This window comes from Peromyscus californicus, unplaced genomic scaffold (genome assembly GCF_007827085.1).
Source record: "Peromyscus californicus insignis strain IS unplaced genomic scaffold, ASM782708v3 Scaffold_15__1_contigs__length_86483966, whole genome shotgun sequence".
Lineage (NCBI taxonomy): Eukaryota > Metazoa > Chordata > Mammalia > Rodentia > Cricetidae > Peromyscus > Peromyscus californicus.
This window is the reverse complement of record NW_026294447.1, coordinates 5415315-5429334: the sequence shown is the minus strand read 5'-3', so window position 1 is coordinate 5429334 and position 14020 is coordinate 5415315. Positions and strand designations below refer to the sequence as shown.

The following is a 14020-nucleotide window of genomic DNA, read 5'->3' as shown; positions in this document are numbered from 1 at the left end:
CCTGCGTCATCACGTGCTGGGATGAGGGTGGGGCCCCCCTGGGAGCCGCGAGGGGCGGGGCCGAGCAGGTGGGGCGGGGCCGGGGGCGGGGCCGGGCCGCGCAGGGTCGCGGCTGCGGAGGAGCCGGTCCGCGGCGGGCGGCAGCGCGTGTGTGCGGTTCCCCTCGACGCGCGGTGCCCCACGCGTGCTCCGGAGAGGCTCGGCCCGGGGCGAGCGCGCGGACGGGCTGGTGGACGGGCCCGGCGGCGGCGGCGGCGGCAGCGGAGCGGGGCTCTGCGCGGCGCGGCGGCGGCACACGGCGGGAGCCGGGAAGCCCCTGAGCTCCGCGGCCGCTGCCTCCTGGCCCCCCGGGACGCGGCGCGGCGAGGGTGCGGGCTCCTCCTCCGCGGCCAGCCCCCGCAGCCCCGCGTCCCCTCGGTCGGTGGCCCGCACCTGCGCGTCGCGGTCGGTCCCGCCCTCGGCAGCGGCAGCGGCGGCGGCGGCGGCGGCTCACCTGGGCGCAGCGCGGGCCGGGCGCCGCCTCCGGGACGCAGGTGGAGCGGGCAGGGCGCGGGCACCATGAGCAGCGGCGCCAACATCACCTATGCCAGCCGCAAGCGGCGCAAGCCGGTGCAGAAAACGTGAGTGACGGCGGCGGGCCGGCCGGCGCGCTCGGCGGGTGCGGGAGGTCCCCACGCGTGCTGCCAACCGGGAGCCGGGTCCAGTCCGTGCATGTGAAACCCATCCCCGCTCCGGGCACCGCACCCGCGCAGTTCGGTGACCTTCGCTGGCCCTGATTCGTTGACAGGTCTGACCTACCTAGTGCCGCTCTGGATTATTTAGCTAAGCCTGTCTTGAAATCCTCCACTCGAGATCGCCACCTTGGTGAGCTGTAGAGGACATGTAGGATCCTTGGTAGACGACAGCTCGCTGCGGCGAGGTGCTGGGTCTGAAGGAGGGGGGTCCTGTGCCTCTGAAGGAATTCCTTTCTGTTCTCAACAACTAGCTTTCTGTTTTGCTATCTCGTTTACTTACTAGGCAGCCGTTTTGCAGCGCTCTGTAGAGGAGCAGAGTGTGCAGCGGGCAGGTGTCCCGGTGGCTTGGTGGCATTCTTAGCCACCCTTCGGTGAAGCTTTCTTCCTCCTTTTGGAGTAGGTTTAGGGCCTATAAAATTAAAAGGAGAAGAAAAAGAAGAGGAGGAGGAACTGGACTTACTTATAAATTATTCTCAGCGTCTACCTGTAATTCATTTCCCCTCACTTAAAAAGTCTTGCCAATTCTAACAGGGTGATTACAGCCTTTGGACTTTGTTTCGATGTGTGAGTTGGGAAATACTTCTAAATAATTTTCCCCAGAAAAAGAGACCCATGCTTGAGACAGGTTTCCATTTAGGAGTTGGCTGTATTGTATGCATTTATTCACAATATCTTGCAGTTTCTACAAGTTTTACCATTGCCCAGTTTTTCATAAATAGTTTTAGGAACACTACCAGACAATCCGTAATGTGCATTTTGCTTAAAACTTGACTTATCTATCACACAAGTGAACCAGAAAAATAACATTTTAAGATTTACATATTGTTTACAACCAGTTGCTAGCTTAGAAGTTGTTATTTGTGAATTTTAATTTCCTTGAAGAATTTCACCTGTCCTAGTTTCTCATATTGTTAGGGTCTGCCAGAAGTCCCCTAAAGACCTCCAGTCACGATGCAGTCAGTAAGAGCGTTTATTTATACTGCGCTCATGTGGGGCCGCTCACCTGTACAAAATGGCCACGACCCAGGGAGGAACGTGTGGGCTCCTTTTAAGCACAGCTAAGGGGAGTTCCTAGGGCAGTTAGGTCATTTTAACTACAATTTTTTTTTTTTACTCAATTGGCAATCATATTAGTATGTTTCTAATTGGTTAGGGATTGCAGGGGTGGGCTAAGGCTCTAGCTTTTCCATTCTTGGGCAAGTCTGGACAAACCCCAGGTTCTGTCCTTATTTGGTTATCACCTGTTGGGGAGTGGGGGAGGTAGAAGTTTGGCACAGGCTTAGTACCTGCAGAAACTGAGGCCTAGTTCTTAACTAGGTTCGGAGCCTGTCATGATATTTGCCTGGCCCTCTCAATATCTCGACTTATAAGTTAGTATTGAGAGAAGATGTTTGTGTGTAAATAGTCGGACCAGAATTTGGAAGTTTTACAGTATAGGGGAGCGGATGCCAATATTGCTGACTCAGCAGTTTTCTACCTCAGTAGTTCCGAGGACCCTGGCTTCCAAAGCTTTGCTGTTTCGTAAAATGGTTTCTTTTATTAAAATGTATTTGCTCAATTTGACTTTGTTCCTGATGGTTAAAGTTTGAGAGGCATTCAAGTGCCTGTTCCCTGTTTTCAGTACTAACTCAGCACGAGGTGAAATGGCCGTATCTCCGATTTTATGTAGATGGACATAAAGATCTGAAGCGCCTTGTGGGTTTTTAAGTGACCTATTTTCATTGTGTCACTTAAGGACATAAACTGCTTTCTATACAAAGTTTGTTATCTTAGTTTTTCTTCGTGATAACGTTTGATGTTTTTTGTTTCTAGTTAATAAAGAGAGCTTCCTTTTTAACAACACTTCCCTTTAAGATACAACTTTTATTACTGTCTCAGTATTTTTCTTACATCCCTCACACTGTGATATACTTGTATTTGATAATTTCTTATAACTGAACTGTTGCCCCCACTCACTTAGGTTTTTTTACTTGGTTGGTAGCTGCAGTTTATCCGATCTTGACTGAGCACTGTGGATTGACTGTAACCTTTCAGGGCTTTAAAGGTCACCAACTTGCTTTGTACAAGAGCTCAGTGTTGGGAGTTAGATTATCTAGTCAAAGTTCTTACGTTTTCCCCTGAATGGAAACTAGTTAACTTTATAATGCACTTAATCTAAGTTCACTCTTAACAGTTAGGTTATTAAACTTTAGTGTGAATCTTTAAGTTAACATACTAGGTTGTGTTCAGTGAGGCTCCAAATACCCCTCAACTTCAGGGAAAACACATCTTTGGGTTGGCCATGCTTTCTCATTTTACTTAACTTGGACCCTTTACAGGATAGCTTTTTTTTTTAACTCAGAGAGCATATGCACCATTATTGTACGGTTTTTAAAAATGCCCCTTTAAATATGCAGTTCCGTGAGAATTTGGAGTAAAGTAGGTGACATGATTTTAACCTGAAGTCTTCTAATGAGGATCTGGAGGCAAAATGAGCGCCCTCTAGTGGCTGGTCTCACCATGGCAATTATCTTTAGTAGGAACTAAATTTGAAATGTGTTCAGTTTGATCCCAGTACAGTGTCCTGCATGCAGTTGACTGTGAATAATTGTTTCCTTCCTCTTTGGTGCAATGAAAGTTAGAAAATTAAAAGACTCGGAGCAGCCTTGTATCCAGCCCATATCTTCATCTTCAAGGACAAAATGTCAAAGACTGCCCCAAGAGTAGAATCTTCTGCAACATTTCTTAGCTCGCTGTCCCATACTTAGTAAGTCAGCTCCAGAAAATGAACAAATGTTTTCATTTAAATCCTGTTCTTGCTTATTCTCTTTGAAAAGGAAAATGTTTTGTGTATTTGTTTAGTTTTTCCATCTCATGAAGATGGCTGAAAAAACCTACTGTGCAATGATTATTCTTTAAATATATTTTTTGCAGCTTTAAGACAGAAATGGTCTTACTGCTATTTTAGCTTGTCATGTTTCTAGAAAATCAGTAAAACTTGTTAGCAAATAGTTGTTCAGTAAGGAAAATCTGCATTTGAAGATGAGACAGTAGTGGTGATAATCAAGACAGCCATCATCGGGTGTCAGGATAGTGGCCTTCAAGAGTTCCACGAGCTGCCGCCGAGGCTCGTCAATAACAGCTTTTACCTTATTGATGCGCTGGTGATGCTGAAGGAATGTGGAAGCCCTTCACTCTGTTAAGACACTGTGGGCCTCACCTATGTGCTAACCCTCACTGAAAGTTTGTTACATTATGTAATACTAATTTTTCCACAGAACTACGGTGTGGTGCCCTCTTCCAGAGAGCACTGAAAATTAAAAGGTCCTTCCAGATCTTTCTCTTTATCATTTTCTCTGAAGTAGTGTTATTGCGAGAGCGTCTGTGTTGAGGCTGTGGATACGCCTCACATTAATTAACCCATGGCTGGATCTAAGCGCAGGGGCTCACATCAAACTGAACAGAAGCACCCACAGATCCAAACTATTAGAAAAGGCCTAGTTTCTCACTGATGTTAGTCGGGTCAGAGTCTTTGCTGTTGTTAGTCTGTGTTATTTCTTTTCATACTGTATATTTTGATCTTATTCTTCCCCTCCTGCAGCTCATCCTGGGTTCTCCCCTGCCCCCCACTTCATGTCCTTTCCCTCTCCCTTCCCCAGTCAAGGTTCTTTTAAGAATAGCAGGACCGTCTCCTCCACTGCTGTCCTCAGCTAAGCCAGAAAACAGAAGGTCTGCTAAACTGGAAGGCTGCGGAGACCGAAGTGAAGGCCTGTTCTCTTAGTGCTGCTGGCGAGGAGTGAAGGCCTGTTCTCTTAGTGCTGCGGAGACCGAAGTGAAGGCCTGTTCTCTTAGTGCTGCTGGTGAGGAGTGAAGGCCTGTTCTCTTAGTGCTGCTGGTGAGGAGTGAAGGCCTGTTCTCTTAGTGCTGCTGGCGAGGAGTGAAGGCCTGTTCTCTTAGTGCTGCTGGCGAGGAGTGAAGGCCTGTTCTCTTAGTGCTGCTAGCGAGGAGTGAAGGCCTGTTCTCTTAGTGCTGCTGGCGAGGAGTGAAGGCCTGTTCTCTTAGTGCTGCGGAGACCGAAGTGAAGGCCTGTTCTCTTAGTGCTGCGGAGACCGAAGTGAAGGCCTGTTCTCTTAGTGCTGCTGGCGAGGAGTGAAGGCCTGTTCTCTTAGTGCTGCTGGCGAGGAGTGAAGGCCTGTTCTCTTAGTGCTGCTGGCGAGGAGTGAAGGCCTGTTCTCTTAGTGCTGCTGGCGAGGAGTGAAGGCCTGTTCTCTTAGTGCTGCTGGCGAGGAGTGAAGGCCTGTTCTCTTAGTGCTGCGGAGACCGAAGTGAAGGCCTGTTCTCTTACCCGAGGCGGCACTCACAGACATGGCTGACTCTCCCATTCCCAGCCAGTGAACTCAGTGCAGGCTTCTTCCTCTGTTTAGCTAACACCTTTCCTAGAAGTGGACACTGCAAATCTTAACAGTACTCTTCTACTTCTAACCTCTTTAAAAATTTTGTTTTGCTTAGCAGTGTAATATAGCAAAAAAACAAAAAAACAAAAAAACCTGTTTTCTTTTTTCAGTATCCTCTGAGAGGAGCATTGAACACATAGTTTTCCATATACATTCTAATTTCATTTCTAAAGTAGTGCTATGGAAATAGTATTATTATTTCTGTCATGTCACTGGGACCTAAGGTTCGCATTCAAAGTTGGTTCATGTAGTAAGTGAAAAACCAGACTTTGGGCATTGAATTTCTAGTTGTTGGCTCCACACATAATGTTCTTACCACAGGGCAGGACGGCCTAGGTGAATAGGTTGATCCGTGAGCATGATGGCCTCTGCTGGGGATGGCTTGTTACCCTCTGCGTCTTTCTGAATAGCATTAAGGCTGAAAACACTTAGCTGCCATTTCAGGACTTGGGCTGCGCTTGTTCATCTCTGACTTTTGTGTTCGTGTCTTTTCTTCTTAGACTCTTCCCCCAGCTTCCTGCATTGTTACAGACCTCTCCCTGGAAAGCGTTTTTAATAACCGTGTGGTGTTCTGTGGAGTAGCTTCAGTGTCTTCCTTTATAGGGGGCGTATGCCACTTCTAACATTTCAGTAATTTAACTGGTGTTTCAGAGAATACCCTGGATATTTGTAAATTCTTATATAAATGTGTTATTGCCATAGGACAAACCTCTCTAGGTAGAATTTGGGGGCACAAAGGTGTATAGATCCTCTTAAGGTTGAACCATGTGTTACACTCAGATATAGGGTCAAATTATAAGATTTTTATGAATTACTTCCATTGGTTATCTATGAAACATGCCTGTATCTGTGTATTTTACTTAAAAATATTACCATGTTTACAGGCAAATTATGGGGGTGGCTGAGCTTGCGTGCTGGGACTGTGCTTGTGTGCAGTGGTAGGATGTGGTTTTTGGATTTTCTCCTTTCCATATTGACTGACTTTGTCTAATTCTTCAGCTTCTTAGTTGTTCTTTCTCTCGTTTTGCACTGAATCCCTCCAACATGCATGCACATTTAAGAAGTCAGTAGCATACATGCAGTGGCATCTGGCACCCAGTGCACTGGGCATTGCCTGTGATGCTTTAGGACTTCAGCATCCCAGCTCTCCTGAGTTCTCCTCATCTCCCCTCACCTCCAAGTTTGGGATTAAATATGTTTTCAGCGCTTCACTCTTCGACTGTGTGAAAATTCTTTGTTGCTGCGATAAGTAATGTTCTGTGGTTGCATTTTCCTCCACTGGTATCCATTGATAACTCTCACCATTTCCATCATCACATCCTTTTCCATGTGTGTACAATGTCTTAGGTTTATGAGAGACAGTTTCTGCCTTTGCTTTCCTTTTTTGTCTTAGTTCTGAAAGCGGATGATAGTTGCAGAAAGTGCTGTATTCTGCCGTTGTGAGTCCGGAACGTCTTGCTTCTGTTTAACCCTGATTTAGAGGCCGTCATCTTTATGAACTCTTGACCATCGCTGCTAAACCACCTGCATCACAGAGCGATGCGTTAGACCTGTTTGCCTTGCTGTAGAATATGTTTGCTCCTGGTAGGAAAAGCAGAGCTGTTACATTTGTCTTCACAGGGACCAGAGCTTCCTACATAGTAAGTGTTGAGTTTTACTCAGCTACCAGTTGATCGCCACTTACCAGTTTCCAGGTCGTGTCTTGGTGATGGTGGTGTATTGGATCTGTTATGTGGGCTTTCGGGGTAATACTGAAAGAGAATGTGCATATGCTTGAGAGAGAGAGGAGAGAGCATTCATCCTGAACTCACGATCACCTGCGGAATCATTTCTCATTTCTAGGACATATCTCATTTTCCTTTTTTTTTTCTTTGCTATGTATTTCTTGTGTGAGCACCTGCTTTTTACACATAAACCTCTCTTTAACTAAAGCCAACAGGAAAGTACAGAATCCAGCACAACTGGAGAATGGCACAGTGGCCAGAGAACTGACTCAGTGTGACTTCTCAGAAGGTCTTGGATGCCTTTTGTCTCCTATAGGAAAATAAAACAGCAAGCTGAACTAGGCTAGCAATGAAATTCGTGCCATCTATCTCCCTGTCATTTTGAATTAGGCACATAGTTTATGATGGTTCACATTTGAAATTCTCATTCAGAGACCAATGTCCATGCACTGGAGCTGGGGGAGCACACTGAAGAATGCATGGGGTTAAGGGCTGGGTGTGTTCTCTTCATCTGAAATTGTTCCCCCCCCCTCTGTGTGTGTGTGTGTGTGTGTGTGTGTGTGTGTGTGTGTGTGTGTGTGTGTGCGAGGGCGTGCGTGCGCGCCATAGTCAGGTATCTTGTTCACTTGCTTTCCACTTTTTAAGAAAATGTTTTTCTCCAAGAATTTGATACAATGTATTTTGACCATATTCATCCCCTCCCCAACTCTTCCCCAGGTCCTCCCACCTCTCTACTTGCCCACCTCCCCCATACCCTCTCTGTCTATACCTTAAAACCCATCTCATCTATTGTTTGGTCAACTACTCTGGGTGTGTGTCACTCCAGTGTAGAAAACTTGACTTTTTTCTCCAAGCAGCAGTCAGATAACAATAGCTTCTCAGCAGGAGGTGGGGACTTCAGGCTGACCTCCTCTCCTTCCTGCTGGGGTTTTGTCTGGCTTGAGCTTCTGTAGGCCTTGGAAATTGTCACAGTCTCTGTGGGGTTGATATGTTCTCTGCCCTGGTGTCACCCACAACCTCTGACTCTTAGGATAGTTCCGCCCCTTCTTCCATGTAGATCCTTGAACATTGTGGGGAAGGGTGTCATATAAACCTCCGAATTAGAGTTGAGCATGCTTTTTATCCTCTTTTTCTTTATTTTCTACATGTTTGCTAGTTGTGGGTGTCGGCTCATGGCTATCCACTAAAACAAAAAGCTTCTCTGATGAGAGGTGAGCAACGCTCTAATCTATGGGTGTGGCAATAAGTCATTAGGAGTCATTTTATTGCTATGTCCATCGAACAGACTAATAGTAGTAGGTTTTCCCCAAGGACCCACAATCTATCTAGCCACAGTTTCTTGGGCTCATTGACAGTGTCAGGTATGGATTCCATCTCATGGGGCAGGACTTAAATCTAATAAAAAAGAGAAGATTGTGGTTCTGTATCAAGGCCATAAAAGTAACTGTAATAACAGCACAGTTAATCTTAGTCTGTGTGAGAGGATAAAGGAAAATCTTTAAGGAAGATTAAGGAAGTAGAAATTCGAGCATCAGTGCTAACCAATATGTAAATGATTGCTATATAAATCAATAAACATTATACATTCTAAAGCCAAAAGCATGTTTAATAATTTTCTAAGTAAAATTTGCTTTAAAATAAATTTTTACTTAAAGGCTCTTTCAATTATGGAAATACTTCTGTTTTAATTGTACAACTCAATGGTTTTAGTGTATTTATGCATGGATGTTGTGGACCTCTTTATATTTTTGGAAGTATTTGCTATTATCTGACTTTTTATCATAATTATGCTAGTCAGACAAAAGAATACTTGGGTGTAGCTAGTGTAGTAGAGAGGTTTATTGAGAAATACTTCAGATTTCCTGGGTAGAGAGTAGCACCCTACAAGATAAGGAGACGGGGAGCCTAGGTTCCAGGAAGTATGAAACAGGACGAGACTTAGAGCTATGTAAGCACTAGTGAGTAGACCGAGGCAGTAGGAGTAGATCAAGACGCAGAAGAAAAAGCCAAGAGAGTGAGCTTGGAATCTAGAATGGTGTCAGAAGACGCCACGTTGTCTAGGATTACTGAAACCATATGTTTGCATTGCCAAACACCTCCAATAACATTAACTTATGAATAAATCGAATTGTTCATTTTTCTCCACTTGGAGCCTAACAGATGCATATTAGACTGGTAAGTCCTTAGAGATTGTAGACACTCTGGCATTAAAACACAGCACCAGGTACCGTGAGCTGGACTTCTGAAACAAGCTTGCTTGCCTGCACTCAGCTGGAGCCTGTGATTGACAGGTGGGGACAGGATTTTTAAGGTTAATCTTTAAACAAACCATGAATTGTGTCTTTGCCTCATCAGCATCTTGTAGTCTCTCTGTCACATGTCTGAACTTCATTTCTCCTTAATCCAAGCGTACAGGTTATTCTCTTGTGTGGAACAGCTTTTATTTAAGCATCTAACGGTTGGCAAGCATGGCAGTACAGATTTAAAGACCACAGAAGAGTAAATATGCTAGCATCCCCCAGGTCTGTGCTGCTGTTACAGGATTACTGCCTCTCTATGTTATTCTGGGTGTCTTCCATATGTATGAAAATGTATGAGATATCTTTATAAAATAATTTTAGTAAATTTCTCATTATCAGTGGAAAACTAAGCCAAATGTATTGTGTCACCTGCCTGATAGTTCAAGAGCTTCAAATCCTGGGGAAACATATCATAGAGTTGAATTACTGAATCAAAGGTCCCCTTTGTAGCTGGAGAGTTTTCTTTCCGGGTTCCACCAAGCCCTTGCAGTCCAACAGCCCACTTATAAAATAAACACACAGACGCTTATATTATTTAAACTGTTTGGCCTAATGGCTCAGGCTTCTAGCTATCTAGTTCTTACATCTTAAATTAATCCATTTCTATCAATCTATACCTTGCCATGTGACTCATGGCTTACTGGCATCCTCACATGCTGCTTGTCATGGTGGCGGCTGGCAGTGTCTCCCTCCGCCTTCCTGTTCTCTCAATTCTCCTCTCTGTTAGTCCCGCCTATACTTCCTGCCTGGCCACTGGACAATCAGTGTTTTATTTATTGACCAATCAGAACATTTGACATACAGCCCATCCCACAGCACCCCTTCTTCACTCAAACTTTCTAGACCTTTCTGTGCATTTGACTTTGCGCTGGGACCTTCATATATGCTAATCTTGTCCTTTTCTGTCTCTTCTCTTGTTCTCTTTGCCCATCCCTTCCTTAGCTCCATCCCTAAATGTCAGTATTGTTCAAGCCGCCATTTTGTTCAGTGGACCTCCCATTAGGAATCAGTTCTTTTTCTAGCCTGCAAGTCTCGAAGTTGTTTACAGTCACTCTTTACTCTGTTTTCCTTACCCTTCCATTGCATATCAGTTTGGCGTAATTGGCCAATATTTGAATCTGGCTTAAATCTCTCTTTAGGTACTCCTCACTCCTCTAATCACAGCCTGGGGTCAGACTCTGATTACTTCTCTGAACACTTCTAGCTAGCAAAGATTCTTTAGGAGTCCAGTCTGTATCAAGTACTATGCTGAGCACTGAGAATATAGAAATGATTGTGTTTTCACAGTAAGAGCAACATGTGAACAAGAATATGCTGTTTGATTTAATTCTAACTTTAATAATTTTGGGAATTTGGTCCCATGTTAAACATTACATAAGGTACATGGTAATGCTTTAAATGGTAGACGCTTTTGATTTGTGTAAAGAAACAGTCTCAGAATCTAGTACAGGGTTAATGACTGCAAGGAGCCATCCCAAGACAGGGAGCGGCGGTGCTGTGTGGGCTGTGGCTCTGGGTTACTGTTACTTCTCTGTGTCCTCTCAGGGATCTTGCGACTGTTTGTTATTCTCCTGATTGTTTCATGGTTGTTACTGCAAAGCAATTAAGAGTGCATGACCAGATTGAGTATAGACTTTCAACACACATGTAGTTATTTATATGGCTTATTCCTTAATGGAATGTTGCCTAATGATTTTGGGAAAGGTTCAGCAGATAGGGGCTAGGATAGCAGTCCATTGAAAGGCAGCTCATAAAAGGCTTCTTAAAAGTCTTCCATTGTAGACTTGAAGGGAGTGAGTCAGAACGAGGAGGTGCATGAGAGCACCAAAGTACTTGCTGATAGCTGTAGGGACTTCTTAGCTCTGGAGTATAATGGTCAAAGGAGACTGTGGCCAGATAAAGCAGAGCCAAAGGGGCAGATACAAGCCAGAAGATCACCAAGGGCTCTGTTAACCAGCGGTCCAGTGCTACTAAAAGTTATGATAGAGAAACAGCGTTAGATCCATGGTTTAGAAAGAAGTTTCTCATGACGGAGTTGGAACTTAAGTGAGCCCTGCCCTGTGTCCATATTCTCTGTGACCAAGGGCAGCTTGGTCAAACACAGAACTGATAGGGTAGATCCCAGCTCAGAGCTTAAGATAACTTCAGATGTCAGAATCCAGTTTTCTACCATGGCGTTGAGGAAGCTTGCTGCTTCCTCCGTTTTCAGCCACGTGATGCTCTGCTTCATCTCTGAAATGTCTGTGCTGAAACGTCAGACAGACTCCCCTGTCTGTTACAGTCGGCACCTCCACCGGTCCTGCCTTCCTTTGCTTTAAACAGACACCAGATGCAGACATTGGATGTGGGGGCGCTGGTTTAGTTGCCTGTCCCCCAACTGCAACACAAGAATGAAGGAAAGGTGTTGGGTGCTAATTTCCCATCTGAGTGGTCAGCATCTGTACAAGGTAGGTAGACCTGGCTTCACATGTCACCTCAGCCTCACCTGAGGTCTGGGTCAGGTCCCACTGTGTGTGAATGATCCCTTTTCAAGCAGTTTCACATTTTATGGAGCTCCCACATAGCTTTTAATGTAATAGACTAATATCTTTCTAGACTGTCCAAGATAGGACATAGCTAAATAAATAATGGCAAAGTCTCTAATTAACCACTAGAGAGAGAATTACAGAATGAGGTAGATACACATTATGAATAAAGATTGAAATTTGGCTGGTTAATTGAGAAATATGGTAATTAGCTGTAACTTGAAGTTGATTGTATGCGTATGACTGGGAGAAAGAAGTAGGGAAACAGTCACCAATTTCTGCTTGATGAAGAATTATACAAACACTTTAAAGAGAGGATTGACTTCTGTCTGCATACCTCTTTACTCTTTTTTTTTACAGAAATAGTATGAATTCTAATATAAGAAAGACATATTGTTGAAGAAATTTTCTAGAGCAGTGTAAAAAGCATGTTAAAATTCTGAACTTTCGTCATCTTTCTATATGAAATATTTCTTTCCACTTATATTATTGAAGATATAAATGATCTAAAAATGCCTTTTCAATCAAATTAGTGCTATTCTGCCCAGTCAATTTCTGCTTTGTATGACACTAATTTCATTTGTTGTGTCTAAGTGGCTTTTGTTATACGGATCTTATGGAAAGGTGTAGAGATGTGGTCTAAAATTTTATTTGGTTTTCTAATTTTATTTGGTTTCTTTTAAAATGTGTGTGTGTGTGTGTGTGTGTGTGTGTGTGTGTGTGTGTGTACACACATGCAGGCCATGGTATGCCTGTGGATATCAGAACAGCATAGGGAGTCAGTCCCTCACCTTTTTCCACTGTGTGGATCCTGGAAATTGAACTCTGTTCCGCAGGCTTGGAGGTGGGCACGTTTTCCCACCGAGCCATCCCACCAGTCCATTTAATATGGTCTCTTTTAGCATGGGTGTCTGCTGATCTGTCAGTTGACTGTAAGTTATTAATTTTTACTTTGAAATCTCAGATTAGGCCTTTCTGTAAAACTCAGGTTCATCTCCTACCCGTGTCTACCTCTTTTCTTTGTTTCTTTGTGTTTTGTTTTGTTTTTTTCTCTAAAAGGAACATCATACTACATCATCAGGGACTCCTTGGCTTTTTAATTGAGATGCACATTATAAAAGCTAATCGCTATATAGATTTAGCCTAGCCGTGAAAGTAGAATATTTGACATGTAACAAACATGAATACCTGAATTCAGATTTATTCTTGTTTGTATTTAAGGACCATATCAGTAGGTAGTGGGGCATCTTCAGGTTCCAGAAGGGTGGGGGAAGCCGTTTTTGAGTGGGATGTGTACAGGAAGCAGCCAGTCCTTCTGTTTTTGGCTTTTCTGCCATCCTTGGAAGCAGTGCTAGGCTGCTTATCTGGAAGACTGCAGAAGTGTGATTTCAATACACTGTAGTAAAGAAATTTCCATTCCTTTGGCAATGACTAACTACTGTTTTTGAGGGGAAAATAAAATCTAGTAGACTTGTTCATTGGCGGTTACTACACTACAGATATGTGAAGTGAGTAAGCATTTTTGTAAGATGTATTTAACATTTCCCCATGAGTCTATAAGCTTTTAATGACACACCAATGAAGGGTTTCCCCTTCCCCTGTTTTTCTTAATTAAGATATGGAAGGAAGATTTGGGCATGATCTTTGCAAACTCCAAGTAGATCTTTAAAGTTCATTCTGCTGGAGGCATCTAAGGAGACATTTTGCTGTGTTTTCTAAGGGCTTTTGGATTCTTTGTTTTTCAGAGTAAAGCCAGTTCCTGCTGAAGGAATCAAGTCAAATCCTTCTAAGCGACACAGAGACCGACTGAACACAGAGTTGGACCGTCTGGCCAGCCTGCTGCCCTTCCCACAAGATGTTATTAACAAGCTGGACAAACTCTCAGTTCTCAGACTCAGTGTCAGCTACCTAAGGGCCAAGAGCTTCTTTGATGGTAAGATAGCAGGCAGGGTTGACTTTTCCAGCAATAACTTGTAAAATACTAATGTTAAATAGACTTCTTTTAATGTTGATGACTATAAAAACTATCCATGAGTGAAAATGTTTTAATTTTTGTCATTAAAAAAAAAATTGAGTGACAAAGCTAAATTTGTAACTATTGTTAAATTAACTCTCCTGTCTCATTCTTCAGACAAATATAGCCATTTGAATGCTATATGGTATCATTCTTTGAAAGTCATACATTTAGACGTTATATTCAGGCTTCATTTTTAGAAAGAAATAACAAAATACTTGAAGACTGTGATTAGGGCTGGGCTCTGACTGAGTGGATAAGAGGGTATTCGCTGTACAGACATGCAGATC

At 43.8% G+C, this 14020-nt stretch overlaps 1 protein-coding gene across 2 annotated transcripts in view; it reads left to right on the top strand.

The window, feature by feature from the left end:
* Positions 1–469: 469 nt before the first annotated feature.
* Ahr (aryl hydrocarbon receptor) overlaps positions 470–14020 on the top strand; it is a 55908-nt gene continuing 42357 nt past the window's right edge. For both annotated transcript variants that reach the window (XM_052738343.1, XM_052738342.1), the window contains exons 1-2: positions 470–620; positions 13462–13649. In XM_052738343.1, coding sequence (XP_052594303.1) covers positions 559–620; positions 13462–13649 — 250 coding nt within the window. In that variant the 5' untranslated portion in view covers positions 470–558. The remainder of the gene's footprint in view (positions 621–13461; positions 13650–14020) is intronic.